At 39.8% G+C, this 16,050-nt stretch overlaps 1 protein-coding gene across 1 annotated transcript in view; it reads right to left on the bottom strand.

Moving 5' to 3' along the window:
- The window catches only part of DNAH3 (dynein axonemal heavy chain 3), a 109,601-nt gene that overhangs the window by 62,810 nt on the left and 30,741 nt on the right, over nt 1-16,050 (bottom strand). Inside the window, exons 18-28 of the mRNA XM_084640998.1 lie at nt 15,637-15,781; nt 14,213-14,424; nt 13,849-13,940; nt 11,892-12,006; nt 11,138-11,254; nt 7,729-7,908; nt 6,445-6,581; nt 5,489-5,690; nt 3,059-3,151; nt 2,615-2,725; nt 906-1,020 (exon numbers count right to left, since the gene is read on the bottom strand). Coding sequence (XP_084497124.1) covers nt 906-1,020; nt 2,615-2,725; nt 3,059-3,151; nt 5,489-5,690; nt 6,445-6,581; nt 7,729-7,908; nt 11,138-11,254; nt 11,892-12,006; nt 13,849-13,940; nt 14,213-14,424; nt 15,637-15,781 — 1,519 coding nt within the window. The remainder of the gene's footprint in view (nt 1-905; nt 1,021-2,614; nt 2,726-3,058; nt 3,152-5,488; nt 5,691-6,444; nt 6,582-7,728; nt 7,909-11,137; nt 11,255-11,891; nt 12,007-13,848; nt 13,941-14,212; nt 14,425-15,636; nt 15,782-16,050) is intronic.

Below are 16,050 nucleotides of genomic sequence, written 5' to 3'. Positions count from 1 at the left end.
GGAGGATAGGTCCAGCAATGACTATTAGCCAGGGTGGGTAGGGATCCAACACCATGTTCTGCATGTCCCTCGCCTCTGTTTTCCAGAAGCTGGGAGCGGGCAACAGGGCAACTAGATAATTACCTGTTCTGTTCATTCCCCCCGGGGCACCTGGCATTGACCACTGTTGGAAGACAGGATACTGGGCTAGATGGACCGTTGGTCTTACCCAGTATGACCATTTTGATGTTCTTATATAGAACCCAGATGTATCTGCTCACTGCTGTTTCCCACTAGACCTCGCTCTCCTCCCAGAACTGGGATAGAACCCAGCCGTCCTGATGGGGTCTCTCTCTCTACAGAGTTAGTAATAAAGTAAGAATATACATTAACATTCTAAACCTAACCAGTGTCCCTTAGGTGACTTGCCACAAGATGTCAGAACATGTTATTAGAGCTGAGTGGGTCTAATATTTATTTAATTTTCTTTCTCTTATAAAGGAATTAGATACAGGGCTCCTCTCAGCTAATTGCTAAATTATCTGCCAAAAAAACTAGAGTTTTCAAGTGTCTAAGTAGCCCCAGGAATCATGGTTAAAGTTGCGCCCTCCCCCACAAACCTGAAATGGCGCCCCAGCTAAGAGGCATTGAAATTAGGCATCCCACAAAGTTTGCTCTGAATTGCTCAGGCTACATGCTCAAATCATTAGTTATCTTGCTCATGCCTAAAGCCGGCATTTACAACTAGCTTTTGTCTCATGTGAATTAGCAACTGAAAATAATTAATATAATCCTTTAACTAATTCTCCAGGGCGTAACTTTAGCTTGGGGAAGCACCCCAGCTACCTGTTGCAGATAATTTGCTTCAGTTAATGGTAGCAGTTCTGCCTGGAATGTAAGGAGAGAAGTAATAATCACGCATTTACCATGCACATCAATGACAGTGAGAGCCCCAAGAGTCAGACGGGCACCAGTGGACAGCTTTCCTCTCACTAACTGAACAATTTCTCCAATTTGTTGGTTGCTCTTCTCCAAGAATTCCTGTTACGGAACGAAATGTGAGTATTAATGGTAAGCTGTAGCAAATAGCTCCTAAACTCCCAGAACAGTCATTAGAACAAACTCTTTCAACCAAATGAGGCAGTTCAGTAATGGCACTATGCAAACATTTAAGAGTCTCCTTCATATACTGCCATTTTATTTCATCATAACTACTCAGAAGGGTTTTGTAGTCTGAAATGGAAGCCATTTATTTCTCCCTAAATCAAATGCCAAGTCTCTGTACCAGGAGATATGCATGCTCTCTCTATTGTCTAAAGCTGGATGAAATTTCTTGTAATAAAAAGGTTTCAGAGGGTTAGCCATGTTAGTCTGTATCAGTAAAAACAACAAGGAGTCCTAACAAATTTATTTGGGCATAAGCTTTCATGGGCTATAACCCACTTCAAGGACTCCTCGTTGTTTTTACTTGTAATAAATAGTTATTCAGCAAATGTAATATTTTCCTGAATTTACTCTTTATTTCAAATTATTTTGCCCAACAGTTTCTACTAATAATTTTGGTCCATGGATCACTGATGATATTTTTTTGCAAGCATTTTAAATTCAGCCTGTTTTGACTGGGCATATGGGTTCAGATCCTCAGCTGCAGTAAATCAGCATAGCTTAATTGAAGCCAAGGTAGTTTCTATGTCTTGAGTGGATGAGTAAAAGCATCAGAATCTGGTCTCTGCTGCAGTAACTATTTAAAAATTTTCTGTTTTCATGAAAATCCCTACCAGTAGACTCATTTGCTAGAGTAGCTCCAGAACGTGATCAAAGAAGGGGCATACAGTTGAAGCAAATTTCTTTAAAATTTCATGTAAATAATCACAGGAAAAAAAGGTTGCAGTATTCATCCAACTCTACTAGGGTCCAATCAAAAGTCCATTGAAGTCAACAGGAGGTCTTTCCGTTATTTAGTGTACTTTGGGTCAGTCCCGAATGGGGTAATACATAAGACCATGGTGATGATGGATGAATTGAAAATACTTATGGGAAGAATAACATTCAACTACCAAACCTAGCTGATGCACCTTTATCCTACCGAGAAGCTAGCAGCCACAAAAGCTGTGTAATCACCTGATCCTGCAAACAGCTACTCATGTGTGTAGTTCTCACATGACTAGGCACGTAAACATACTAGGGGATAAGCATACATAGAGGAGTAACTATTTATAAGTTCTGGTCATAGTTTGCAACTTTTGTTTGATTCTTCTGTTCACACTTGCAAAGCTCTATGAATAAGAGTCTGCAACTTGCTTCAATGGAGTTACTTCTGATTTGCACCAGTATAAATGAAATCAAAATCAGTGTCCATAATGATAGAGAAATAGCTGCTGCTGAGACATAAGACAAATATACAGCATGACTGAATGCAAAGTAAAAAGAGAAAACAAAGCAGACAAACAACAAAAGTGAATAAGAAAAGTGGAAATTGCCAAGCACTCTGAGTTAAAGGATATTCTGCCACGATTTAACTTAAGTAGAAAAGTCAGAATTTATGCTTTCAAAAATGCAGTCACTTTGTTAGAGTTCTTCTTAATATCATAATTTAATCTTTGGTTAATTGAAAGAATTTACAAGAAAACCTTACAAGTAAAGTTCCTGATCGCATAGCTTCAGACACTTCCTTTGTCCAGTAGATGGATGAAACACAAATAACCACCTGTCCAGGCCACTGAAGTACCCACTTATTTCGGGGAACCTTTTAAAAAAAAATAATCACACTTGAGATAGAGAAAATGATGTGTATGCACTAGGCTTTGTCAATAACAAAATCTATTTTCCCTAATGCTTTTAAATCTGATTTATAAAATAAATGGCACTCAACACTGAGAACTTCATTAATTTTCCTTCAAGGAAATTAGATATGGGACTTTTAATGGATGCTGCTGAATTGGCACAACAGGATTCTACTTAGTTTAAAACCTAACATGGTGGTAAAGGAGAGTTTGAGCCCTGTACATGTGCAGGTTACTTTATGTTAATTACTTTATGCTGTAACTTATTGATACAGAAGCAAGAGATGAATAATTACTTGAACATATCCTCCAATGCCATCTTGAATAACTTGTCTTATGCTGGCCAGCATCATTTCCTCTACTTGCAAAAGCCATTTCTCTACCATGCCCTTAAAACAAGAACAAGAGAGGAGAGTGAAAATACACCAAATAAAATTTGTGATTAAATGGCATTTAAAGAGCAAATTTCACACTGGAGTAAACCTTCGAATATATTAGGCTTAAAGCATAAAGGCTGACTCATGCCTTTTTCTGCTCTGGTGGTAAGGAAGAAAACGGGTGGACAGCCTCCAAATAGAGGCACAAGCACTGGTGTACACAATGAAGGCATGCCTGCAGCAAAACAGTGCATACAGAAAAATAAGCCATGTGAACTGCCTGAGCCGTGCATCTGAAGGGGCAGCGTGGTGTCCATACATCCAGGTAGTGTAAATGCAGCTCTGGGAGGTAAATGCAACATGGCCATAACACCAGTGAACACATTGCTCCTGAAAGATGTGGTTAAAAGGTTGCTAAATAGAATATCCCCTATCTTTCACCCTGTACTTTTTACCCCTGTTCATGACTGCTACGTAGCAATTCAGCTCCATACAATTTAGTGGGGCATGGCCAAGGAGAGGCAGAGGAATCAGCCACTCATTATGGCAAGTTTCTACAAAACATACAGGTTCACAGATGGTAAGGCCAGAAGAGACCTTTAGATCATCTAGTCCTACCTCCTGGATAACACAGGTCAGGGAATTTCATCCATCTAATTCATTTTATAACAGCGTGCCTTATTACATAGTTTATAGTGCAAGTTACTGTTGGTCTTAGCAACAACAGTAACTCCTCTCAGTCTGTCACCTCCCTGCATCCCCAAAGGGGCTGTGGCCACACTGGGATTGTGGATAGTCGCTAATGACAAGGCAGCTGTTTGAGCCATGCTGCTATTGTTGTGGGGCAGGAACAGCGATGATGAGGGATAGTCTGAGATTCACAAGGCCTTCCCTGTGTTTTCATGCCATTCTCCACGCTGGCCACGCCTCCCTCCTGTGTCACACAGCCTTTGGCCACCCCTAGCCCCCCAGGGACAATGCAGCACAGCAGCAGTGTTCTCTGTACTCTGGCCTCATGTGTGCTGTCAAGGTTCCTCCCCCACTCTGAACTCTAGGGTACAGATGTGGGGACCTGCATGAAAAACCTCCTAAGCTTATCTTTACCAGCTTAGGTCAAAACTTCCCCAAGGTACAAAATATTACACCTTGGACAGGCCGCTACCACCACCAAACTAATACTGGTTACTGGGGAAGAGCTGTTTGGACGCGTCCTTCCCCCCAAAATACTTCCCAAAACCTTGCACCCCACTTCCTGGACAAGGTTTGGTAAAAAGCCTCACCAATTTGCCTAGGTGACTACAGACCCAGACCCTTGGATCTTAAGAACAATGAACAATCCTCCCAACACTTGCACCCCCCCTTTCCTGGGAAATGTTGGATAAAAAGCCTCACCAATTTGCATAGGTGACCACAAACCCAAACCCTTGGATCTGAGAACAATGAAAAAGCATTCAGTGTTTTACAAGAAGACTTTTAATAAAAAATAGAAGTAAATAGAAATAAAGAAATCCCCCCTGTAAAATCAGGATGGTATATATCTTACAGGGTAATTAGATTCAAAAACATAGAGAACCCCTCTAGGCAAAACCTTAAGTTACAAAAAAGATACACAGACAGAAATAGTTATTCTATTCAGCACAATTCTTTTCTCAGCCATTTAAAGAAATCATAATCTAACACATACCTAGCTAGATTACTTACTAAAAGTTCTAAGACTCCATTCCTGTTCTGTCCCCGGCCAAGACGACTACAGACAGACACAGACCCTTTGTTTCTCTCCCTCCTCCCAGCTTTTGAAAGTATCTTGTCTCCTCATTGGTCATTTTGGTCAGGTGCCAGCGAGGTTACCTTTAGCTTCTTAACCCTTTACAGGTGAGAGGAGCTTTCCCCTGGCCAGGAGGGATTTCAAAGGGGTTTACCCTTCCCTTTATATTTATGACATGTGCCTTCTTGCCAGGAGGAAGGCAGAGTGTTTCTTCAACTTGTTACATGCTGCTACCTCCACTGTGCCACCTTTTGACCATAAGGCTAGGCTGCAATCCTATACTGGTACCTTTAATATTTTCATTCATTCCTTGTTTCCATTGTGATGTGGTATCTTAGTTATGTTCTAAGTGCCAATTTTTAAAGGTATTTAGATGCCTGAAGTTGCAGATAGGCACCTACAGAATTTTCAACTCCGCCCAAGTGCCTAACTCCTTTTTAAAACTCCCAGCAGGCACCTATCTGCATTTTTAGACAACTAAATGCCTTTAAAAATCGGGTCTTGGTATTTTAAAGCTCATTTCCCCAAAAGCACAACCTTTACCGCCAACTATTCATGTAATGTCATAACAGGAAAAAAATTACTTTTGCTTTCACTGGGTAGATTTTCTGTATGAAAGGAACCATTTCTTTCTCTGAACTGATCATTCCTGTGATTTCGAGATCTTCTGTAAACTCTAATGTAGAGATTCCCTCAAAACATTTCTTTAAATGTGGCTGTACTCGAAGGGGATCTTTGGTTTCTGATAAAATCTCAAGCAGCTCATCATTAGACAGGAAAAAGAACCTATTGAAAAGAAAATGCACATGCACTTTTCAGACATGAAACCATCATCTGAGAAGCTGGATTTGATCTAACTCTTAAAGTAAGAAAGACTTATCACAAAAGGGAAGTTACCTGCTCTGATTTGGGGAATGCACTATTCTCAAGAACTTCTGGGTTCATGTGAGTCTTTGATATTTGGACTTATGGAGCAGATTTAAAAGTTATAAAACTATTACACCTTTTTACATGCCAGTTGTCACATTCATCCCCTTATGCAAAACAGAGGGGAGAAAGAAATCTAATCAGGTTTGGGGGACAGCCATGCACACTGTAAAGTTAGCCACACAGCCTGTTCTCCACCATCACCTAGTCATCTTTAGACCCTCTGGGACAATTACATGGGACTTCACCTCTGTGCAGCTGAGTAGGGCATGCCCGATAGAATGATGGCGGGGGGGTTGCAATCAACTGCTGAAGATGGCATGTTCCCCTGAAAATACACTGTAATTGATGTATTTTCCACTGCAGGTTCCTGCTGTACTAAGACACCTTGGCCTCCCCACCCACTCAAATCTTGGGCCAAGCATAGCTCAGCTGGAACAGGGAATCTGGGCTACATGTCTAGAAAGGGAAATAGGTTGTCATTTTTTGCTGCACAGAACTGTGTTCTGTGACAACTACAAGTCACGCAACTCAATAAAAATTATTTCAAAGAGAGCATTAGAATCTCTTTATGGTTCTTGCTGCTCTAAGTTGAACCTGTTAATCAATTTACCGTGAGAAAAATAATCTTTTCTTCTCCAAATAAGTATTCAGCCCCTTCTGGATATCATCTAAGAGAACATTTGCTTCTTGAAGCCTCTCCAACATCCTGGATTGCTCAGTTGCTACAAGTACCCTGGTGTCTTTCACCTTTATAAAAAGAAACACAGTGTAGAAACAGCTAAAAAGTTCACATTTGGTTTGTCAGTTTGTTTCATTTTATTTTTATTTGGTGATAACGAAGGCTACAGAATATGTTACAGAGCATGGAAACTGCTTTGGTTGTTGAATGTCTTCAAATGAGGAAAATATATATGCAGTATTTGACAGTTATTGCTGTTTAAGACCACTGCTTTGTCGAGATTAAACAATACCAACAATATTGTAACCTGTGAAAAATTTATAGGATCACATCCACAGGTATTACTATCTTTTCAAACATATACTGATTTGGAGAGCAAATCACTATTTGTATGGACATTCAGCTGTGTCTTGGGCTTTCAGCAGTCACAGATTCATAGACATTAAGTTCAGAAGAGACCATCATGACCATCTAGTCTGACCTCCTGCACATTGCAAGCCACAGAACCCCACCCACTCCTGAAATAGACCCCTAACCTCCAGCTGAGTTACTGAAGTCCTCAAATCATGGATTAAAGACTTAAAGTTACAGAAAATTTACCATTTACAGTATAAGTGACATGTGCCCCACGCTGCAGAGGAAGGTGAAAAATTCCCAGCTGATGGGCCACATGCTATCATAGGCAGTCCCATCATACCATCCCCTCCATAAACTTATCAAGATCAGTCTTGAAGCCAGTTAGGTTTTTTTGCCTGCACTGTTTACCTTGTTTCAGAACTTCACTCCTCTGATGGTTAGAAACCTTTGTCTAATTTCAAGCCTAATGATGGCCAGTTTATAGTAATTTGTTCATTCACAAATAGGAGTGCAAGTCCTATGAAATGCACCTTTAGCACCCTACGTTTATCCTCTTCTGTGCTTGTCCTCAGAGTTGTGTTTGCTCTCTGCTATTACTCCTTTTAATGTGAAAGGATCAGCGGTAATTTATTCTGTGGTGTCTAGATTCTACAGAAATCTCAAAAGGGTAGGTAATCTTACCTACCATTTTTGCTAAAAGACTAGGCATTAACAGTGTTTTGGGCTCTGTGTTCCATGTTCCAGTGACTGAAATCTGAATCTCTGACTCTGGATAAGCAGACAAATTATCTTACTTAAAACTAATTTGATGAAATATAAACAAACATAATTTGCACTTTATTAAATGCAAATACTTACTGTTTGTGTCATGATGTCTTTCCAGCAAGCGTCTACTATTCCAAACTTTCTGCCCTCTTCTGGCATTTGAGCTATAATGTCTTCTGAACTAAAAATTGGTTCCAGGTAAAGCCATGTTGCCTGGCATTTTAACCAGCTATCTAAAATATCTTGCATTGAAACAAGCTTCTCTTCCCATGCCTGTAAACAGAACATTTAACATGTATGGTCTGCAAACAATTGTTTTAAATTGTACATTGAGTAGCAGAATAAACAGAGGGTAAAATATCGGATTATTTTAATGCAATATTTTCTCTGTTACAGTTCTTCATTATCAGTATATATGAGATTGAACACAAACCAACTTAAGAACTTTTCCTGTAATATTATACTCTTGCATGAAAGAACTACTTACAAAAAAAAAATCATGGGCTGGCTGATCATGCATCTTTCACTCATGTGTTTATTCCTTACTCACATGAGCAGTCCCATTGGCACTACTTGTGTGAAGAAGGACTACTCATGTAAGTAAGGTCACAAGATTGGACTTTTTGTCTGTTTGACTGTAAGTTAGTTCATTTCAGGAGATAAACACCACCGTTTCAAACCTCTGGATGAAAGTATTGTTCTTCGTCATGAGTGACTGCCTCTAGACGTGCTCAGAGATACTCTCTATAAATGGATTCTTTTTCGTTTGTACAACATACCTCTATTTTTACCCTTACTAGGCAGCCAAGTTAAAGTTCAGTTAACTCCTTTAAGTAACAAATACGTACATTTACAAAAAGAACTCAACAGCCACATCAAAGGAGGCATATGAGTTTTCCAGGGCAATCTTTAGAATACTGTATTTCCAATAAAAGATGGTCCAGTAATAGATACTACTTCACCCATACTTGTCTCTCTCATACCCTGGGACCAGCATGGCTATGATAACATCGCAAACTATAATGAAATTGTAATTTAAGGACTAATATCCCTTTGATTGCTGCAAAAATAATCAGTCTCTTGTATCAGATAAAACCCCCTGAAATAATTTTGACAATGAAATGACACAAGCCATGTGGGCAGAGTAGCACATTATTTTACACACTCAAAATGAGTCTTTATGAAAACCAATGACGTAGTTTAAAAAGAATGGAGAAACACAGAGATCTTCTGAATTTTGCTCCACACCCACAATAAATATCTGAATATTCATTAACTTTGACCCAGTATTACACTGCTGACAGCCAAATTGTTCACTGAAGTCAATGGGTGCATTGCCTGTGGCTACGTCCACACTAGAAACTTCAAAGCGCTGCCGCGGGAGAGCTCCTGCAGCAGTGCTTTGAAGTGTGAGTGTGGTCACACGTGAGTGCTGGGAGAGAGGTCTCCCAGCGCTCAGAGTCTGTCCACACTAGCGCTTTAAAGCGCTCACATTTCCTTTAAAGTGCTCAAATTCACCCCCCGAGCCAGCAAGTTAAAGCTTTATAAAATGTAAAAAGAAAAGGAGTACTTGTGGCACCTTAGCGCCGCAACCTGAAGCAAATACTCACCAACAACCACATACCACACAACAGAACCACTAACCCAGGAACTTATCCTTGCAACAAAGCCCGTTGCCAATTGTGCCCACATATCTATTCAGGGGACACCATCACAGGGCCTAATAACATCAGCCACACTATCAGAGGCTCGTTCACCTGCACATCCACCAATGTGATATATGCCATCATGTGCCAGCAATGCCCCTCTGCCATATACATTGGTCAAACTGGACAGTCTCTACGTAAAAGAATAAATGGACACAAATCAGATGTCAAGAATTATAACATTCATAAACCAGTCGGAGAACACTTCAATCTCTCTGGTCACGCAATCACAGACATGAAGGTCGCTATCTTAAAACAAAAAAACTTCAAATCCAGACTCCAGCGAGAAACTGCTGAATTGGAATTCATTTGCAAATTGGATACTATTAATTTAGGCTTAAATAGAGACTGGGAGTGGCTAAGTCATTATGCAAGGTAGCCTGTTTCCTCTTGTTTTTTCCTACCCCCCCCCCCAGATGTTCTGGTTTAACTTGGATTTAAACTTGAAGAGTGGTCAGTTTGGATGAGCTATTACCAGCAGGAGAGTGAGTTTGTGTGTGTATGGGGGTGGGGGGGATGTGAGAAAACCTGGATTTGTGCAGGAAATAGCCCAACTTGATTGTCATGCACATTGTGTAAAGAGTTGTCACTTTGGATGGGCTATCACCAGCAGGAGAGTGAATTTGTGTGGGGGGGGTGGAGGGTGAGAAAACCTGGATTTGTGCTGGAAATGGCCCACCTGATGATCACTTTAGATAAGCTATTACCAGCAGGACAGTGGGGTGGGAGTAGGTATTGTTTCATATTCTCTGTGTATATATAAAGCCTGCTGCAGTTTCCACAATATGCATCTGAGGAAGTGAGCTGTAGCTCACGAAAGCTTATGCTCTAATAAATTGGTTAGTCTCTAAGGTGCCACAAGTACTCCTTTTCTTTTTGCGAATACAGACTAACACGGCTGTTACTCTGAAACCTATAAAATGTAAGTGTAGACAAGCCCTCAGTAAGAAGAGGAGGACTGGGCCCTCTTTCCTTGCCAAACCCTCTCACAGATCCCTTTGTAAAGGGTATGCCAGGAATGTATTAATGGAAGAGGTGTGGCCAGATTGTATTGTGTTTCAGCAATCTCCAGCTGCCATACAGCCCCTTGGGGACTGTTACAGGTAGCTATAAATTAAAGTAGCATTTGCTCGGTCTGCCCTCAGCTCTTGCTAGGATCACGGCCAATGTCCTAAGGAATGGATGGAATTAAAGGTTTAGAAGTGTTGACAAGTCATGAGAATTAGGTTAGAACAGCCTTCAAATTACCATCAAATATTGATGGGAAAAGTCTGTTTTCTGTGGAAGCTTCCTTTAGGGAAATCATTATATTTAACTCCTCTTTTCATCAATGAATTACTTGTAGGAGGGATTTGTTTCATCAGCTTACCATAAAATCATATCTGTATGGAGTGGTGGACCAACAGGTAGAATAACTTTGAAAATCTTATGGTAATGCCAAAAGATTACAAATATATTATTTCTCACAAATGACAGAGCTGCATCTCATTACACAATTTAGCAGAATTTGTTTAAAGCAACTGACCTATTCCTAAAATATAAAACAACTCAAAAAACATGCATATAGTGACTGGCTTGTTATTACTGTTTCCTTCAGCATATTGGCAAGCTTTGCATATGCTTCTTTGGAAACCAGTAGCTCATCGTTCTTTGAAAATACAGTATGAATATTTGAGTTCTTTAGAAACAGCTCAAGCTTATATTTTAACATCTTCTCATGCCAAAATACCACAAACCACTTGAGAAAAGCATATTATGAGAGACGTATTAACTCAGTCAAACCAGCTTCTCCTTACCCGGCATTCAGTTTCTATCGGTTTGATGAATGGAGAGCCACACATAGTCTGCGTTTTAACTATGTGATCATCAAGCAAAAGTTGGACATCATCAACTGCTGACAGGATACTCGTATTCTGTAAATATATCAGACTTTGTTAAGGCAAATGACAGTTGTTCTGATTCATTGATCTTAAAACTATTTTACTCCCAAAAATTTAGCCTGTAATTCCCCGTCTTTGTAAGGTGTGGATGGAAGCAAATGAGCACCTGTAACATACCAGAAGAGATGGACTGTATCTCTGCTGTATGCCCCTATTTCCAAAATGTCCACAGAGACTCTACCTTAGTTGGGAAAGAAGGATGGTCCAGTGGTTGGGGTGCTAGCCTGGGACTCAAAGAGAGTCGGATTCAGTTCCCTGCTCTACCACAGACTTCCTTTGCATCCTTGAGCAAGTCACTTAATCTCTCTTTGCCTAAGTTCCCCATCTGTAAAATAGGGATAACACCACTTCCCTACCTCCTAAGGATGCTGTGAGGATAAATATGTCAAAGATTATGAAATGCTCAGATACTATGACATTGGAAGCCATATAAGTACCTAAAATAGATAGTTTGGTAACTTCACATGGTCTGTTGGGCCTGATTCTCCTCCTCTCAGTTAGTTATACCACTGTAAATCAGGAATAATTCCACTATTTTGCTGAATCAGTGTGAGGCAGACTCAGACCCATTCTACTTAACAACACATTTGTTAGTTTGATGTATACTCACAGTGTCCCTGTACTTCACAAAACTGAAGCTTATGTTGGTCCATTCCAATTTCATTTTGTCCATGGATTTCTCTAATGAATATTCTTTACTGGCTGCTGCTCCAATAGGCTCCAGTCTAGATTAAAATGAAATTTGGTTTAGCTACATTGCAAAAAACCCTCAACACTCTAAAGAGAAAAAGGAAAAGATTGTGAATAAATAAATATCATTTAGAGCACTGATACTCAGACTGAAACTCATGAGCCACAAGTGGCTCATTAATGTGTCTCCTGTGGCTCTTTGCAGCACATGATATTAAAACACTTTGTGATTTAATTATTAACTAATCTGAGTTATTAACCAATCAGGATGCTTTTACTATGTTATTAAACAATTGTAGTTGATAAAATAATACTTGGTCAATCATTTTGCTGTGAATGAAACAATGAATTCACACTACTGTGGCTCTTTGGGGTAATACTGATCGCTAACTTGACTCCTGAACCACTGAGGTCTGAGTTTCAGAGTAAGATGAAGATCTGTAAAGCAGCAGTGGCTTCTGTTTTTTTGTATGGCTCTGAAACCTGGGCCACCACAGAGATGCAAATGCACCGGATGGATGCTTTCGAGATGAAAGAGCAATGACGTATTGAAGGCATATGATGGTTTCATTGCATTACGAATGAGGATGTCAGGCACCGGACCAACCAGCCTCTAGTGTCTTCCCAAGTGACTCAATATTGGCTCAGATAGCTTGGCTATCTGCTCCATATGCCATATGTGTTTGATCCAACACAAGCTGGAGGGGAAGACATTGTGGACGGCTTTGCCAAAATGCTGGAGGGATGTCATGGCTTCTGATCTCACCTGCCTCAGCCTTAACATAGAGCAGGAAACTGGGCTCTCTGGAAACTGGGGCTACAAAGTGTGTACTCTACACTCCACAAGCAGGAGAATGAATGAATGAATGAGAGTAATCTTCCAATGCAGGAAGGAAAAAGGCAATTAGGTGAGAAAACATGTGAGAAAAATTACAGGCTTGCACATACCATTGAAGTGTCCATGTATTACAGCCCAGTATTTGCATACAAAAGTGGTCAGTTAAATGCATGTTTCACATATATTTCTTAATTCATAATAAAAAAAAATATTTATTATGGTAGTGCCTAAAGACCAGGATCCCATTGTGCTAGGTGCTATACAAACACAGAAGAAAAACACAGCCCATGCCCAAAAGAGCCTACAATCTAAGTTAAGTTAAGCATATACCCAATTTTGGTAACTAGAAAACAGGCCAATAATTCCTGAAAGATGGACACTGGGTATCGAGGTACCTGACTTCAGAGATACAGAATGTAATAAAAATAATACCAAAAATATGTTTTAAAACTGTCTAAAATAGTTTTACTGTAACATATGTGGCAAAGACAAATACATGACAGTGTGGTGAATGTTTTATTGTCTCTTCTTAGGAATTACCTGCATAATTCACTGATAACCTAGACATTTTCTGGCCATTCCAGAATCACCGCTCCATCTGCTATTCCCCCACAGTGCATATGCATATATTTCAAGGATTTTTTTTTATATTTTCAAACTAATCAAGTTATTGCTGATAATCACTATGATATAATGCTGCTGCTTGGTTGTAAATTAAAGCTTTGTAGAGATTTGAGGGGGGGAGGATTGTGAATTGAATTTAAGTAATTTAGAAACACAAGTCCCATTGTTTTTCAGTGGGGCTTGTGCTCTTTAGGCTCTTTTGAAAATGCCATCCTTAGTAGATAAAGTTCAGCAGTGAAAATTTGAAAGGCCTTAAAAACTCTAAAAATAATAAAATAAAATAATAATAATAATAATAATAATAATAATAACAATCCAATAAGCCTCAATACACTAGAATTTGATATCTGATTATGAAAGCATATAAAATATACTAATTGATTTTAAGGAATTAGATTTAGTATATATTTCTTACTTTTCAATATACTTTGATAATCCATATTCCAACATGTTTAGAAGGCAAGTACTTTCATCAGGTCTTATTTCATATCCTACTATTTCACTGATCTGAAAATAAGTGAAAAAATAAGCACAATCATCACATAAATTTGTAAGCAGCGTTTATCAAGTAGCTAGTAAGATATAAAAGTTAAAGAAAAACCAACATAATTTCCCCCAGTTCTGTAGTTTTACCCGCAGGCCAAACTCCCACTTTGTCATAGGGAGTTTTGCCTGCACCTTTAAGGATTTCAATATTGGACCATCATGTGGTAAATTTTGAGTGGATTTCCTTATCGTGGTAGAATGTTTTCATTGTTTAAAATGTATTTCTGTGGCACCTGCTCCCAATGTCTGTCCTTCATTCCGCGATTGCAGGCAATAGACAGGATGGGAAGATGCTGCTTAAACTTGTCAAGTTTAAATTTCACATTTTCTGCTAAGCGTCTAGGTCCAGGCAGGTCTGCAAAAGTCTTAGTTAGTTTATACATTGTCCTCCACATATTTCCAATTTCCTCAGTAATTTCTTCAGAATTCAAGTCCTGGAGAGATCCTGCATGTATAATTAGAAAAGGCCAGCAAGAAGATCTCAGCAAGTTATCACTAAAAAGATTCATTTATAGGTATTTGTTACCATTCTCCTTTAAGGAAAATGTGCGAACAAGATAAATTCCCAAATCTACCTTAAAATAACACCAGGTCCAAGCCCACAATTATACTTAGCACTTATATACAGTGCTTTACCTCTTCAAAATGTTTTACACACAGCCACTAATTAATCTTTGCAACAGCTGCACCAACTCAGTAAGTAAGTAATAGCATTCTCATTTTATAGATAGGGACACGGAGATGCAGAGCAATTAAATGACTTGCCCTAGACCAGTGGTTCTCAAACTTTTTTTTCCCACGGACCACTTGAAAATTGCTGAGGGTCTGTCTTGGTGGACCACTTAATGACCTTTCCAGATGTTTCTACTGTTAGCTAACTATTGTAAAGCACCTTGGATAAAAGCGCTATATAAAAAAAAACTTAAACATTTTTTGTTCTACAAATAAAAGCACACAACTCATATTTTAATATCAGTAGCCTTACCTTTCTAATGCGATGGATGTGCCCTCTCTCCCCCACAGCGGCAGCTCCAGAGCTGGGGTTGGGAAGGAGCAGGGGTCTCTCCCTCTCCCCCCAGCCGCAGCAGAAGCCACAGAGCTGAGGCTGGGAAGGAGGGCCATCTTTCCCCGGCAGCCACAGCCCTGGAGCTGGGGAAAATCACCTCTTTCTCTGGCCACCGCAGCCCTGCACATCCCAAATTCTCCCCATCCCCTCTTTTCACCCCACTGCTCCCTCCCACCTACTCCCTATTCCCCCCCAAGACCACAACCTCACATGACATGTGCATCTTTTCCAGGGTCAAGGCACCTAATCAGTGGAGCCCACTAATTAGGTGGGTGGCCCTTCATTCTCTTGTGTGCAGCTACCCAGGCGTGCATCTTAAAGGGAACTATCCGTGGACTACCTGAATGGAGCTTCCGGACCACTGGTGGTCCGTGGATCACAGTTTGAGAACCTCTGCCCTAGACCACACAGCAAATCAGTATGACAAACAGATTCAATATCAGGAACTTAGGGCTTTGGTCCCAGTTGCTTCTCAAAAGATCGCTGGCTGTAATTCTACAGAATTCTACAGAAGTTCAGCCAACTCAAACTTGGTAAATTTCATCATATAAACTTTTTGTGAGAAATATTTCATCCAGCTCTTGTCCTCACCATTCATCCATTCCTCAGACTTAGTATGGAAATTGTAAGCTGTTACCCAAAGTTGCTCAAAGGGTTGTTTATTTACAATTATAGTTTGTAGTAGAGGAAACTGGCTCTTCTCCCGCTCAAGTAACTCCTCTTCTTTATTAATAGCCTTTAAGAAAAAAAATATTTCCATTAAGAAGTCCAATTATTATGTAAGAATCCTATTATGAAACATTGGGTAACATTTTTAATTGGGCTTAAGAGTCAGATATTTAAAGGTATTTAGACACCTAAAGGGAGTTAGGCACCAAGGGACTTTTGAAAATCCCATTAGGCACCTATCAGCCTCTTTAGGTGCCTAAATACCTTTGAAAAATCTGACCCTAATGACTTTAAATCTCATTTTAAAAAATGTCATAGACTTTTAGGAGCCCAAAT

The sequence above is a fragment of the Lepidochelys olivacea genome (assembly GCF_965140295.1).
Source record: "Lepidochelys olivacea isolate rLepOli2 genome assembly, chromosome: 10".
NCBI lineage: Eukaryota > Metazoa > Chordata > Testudines > Cheloniidae > Lepidochelys > Lepidochelys olivacea.
Note: the sequence above shows the minus strand (reverse complement) of the source record. Positions and strands in the feature narration are given on the sequence as shown.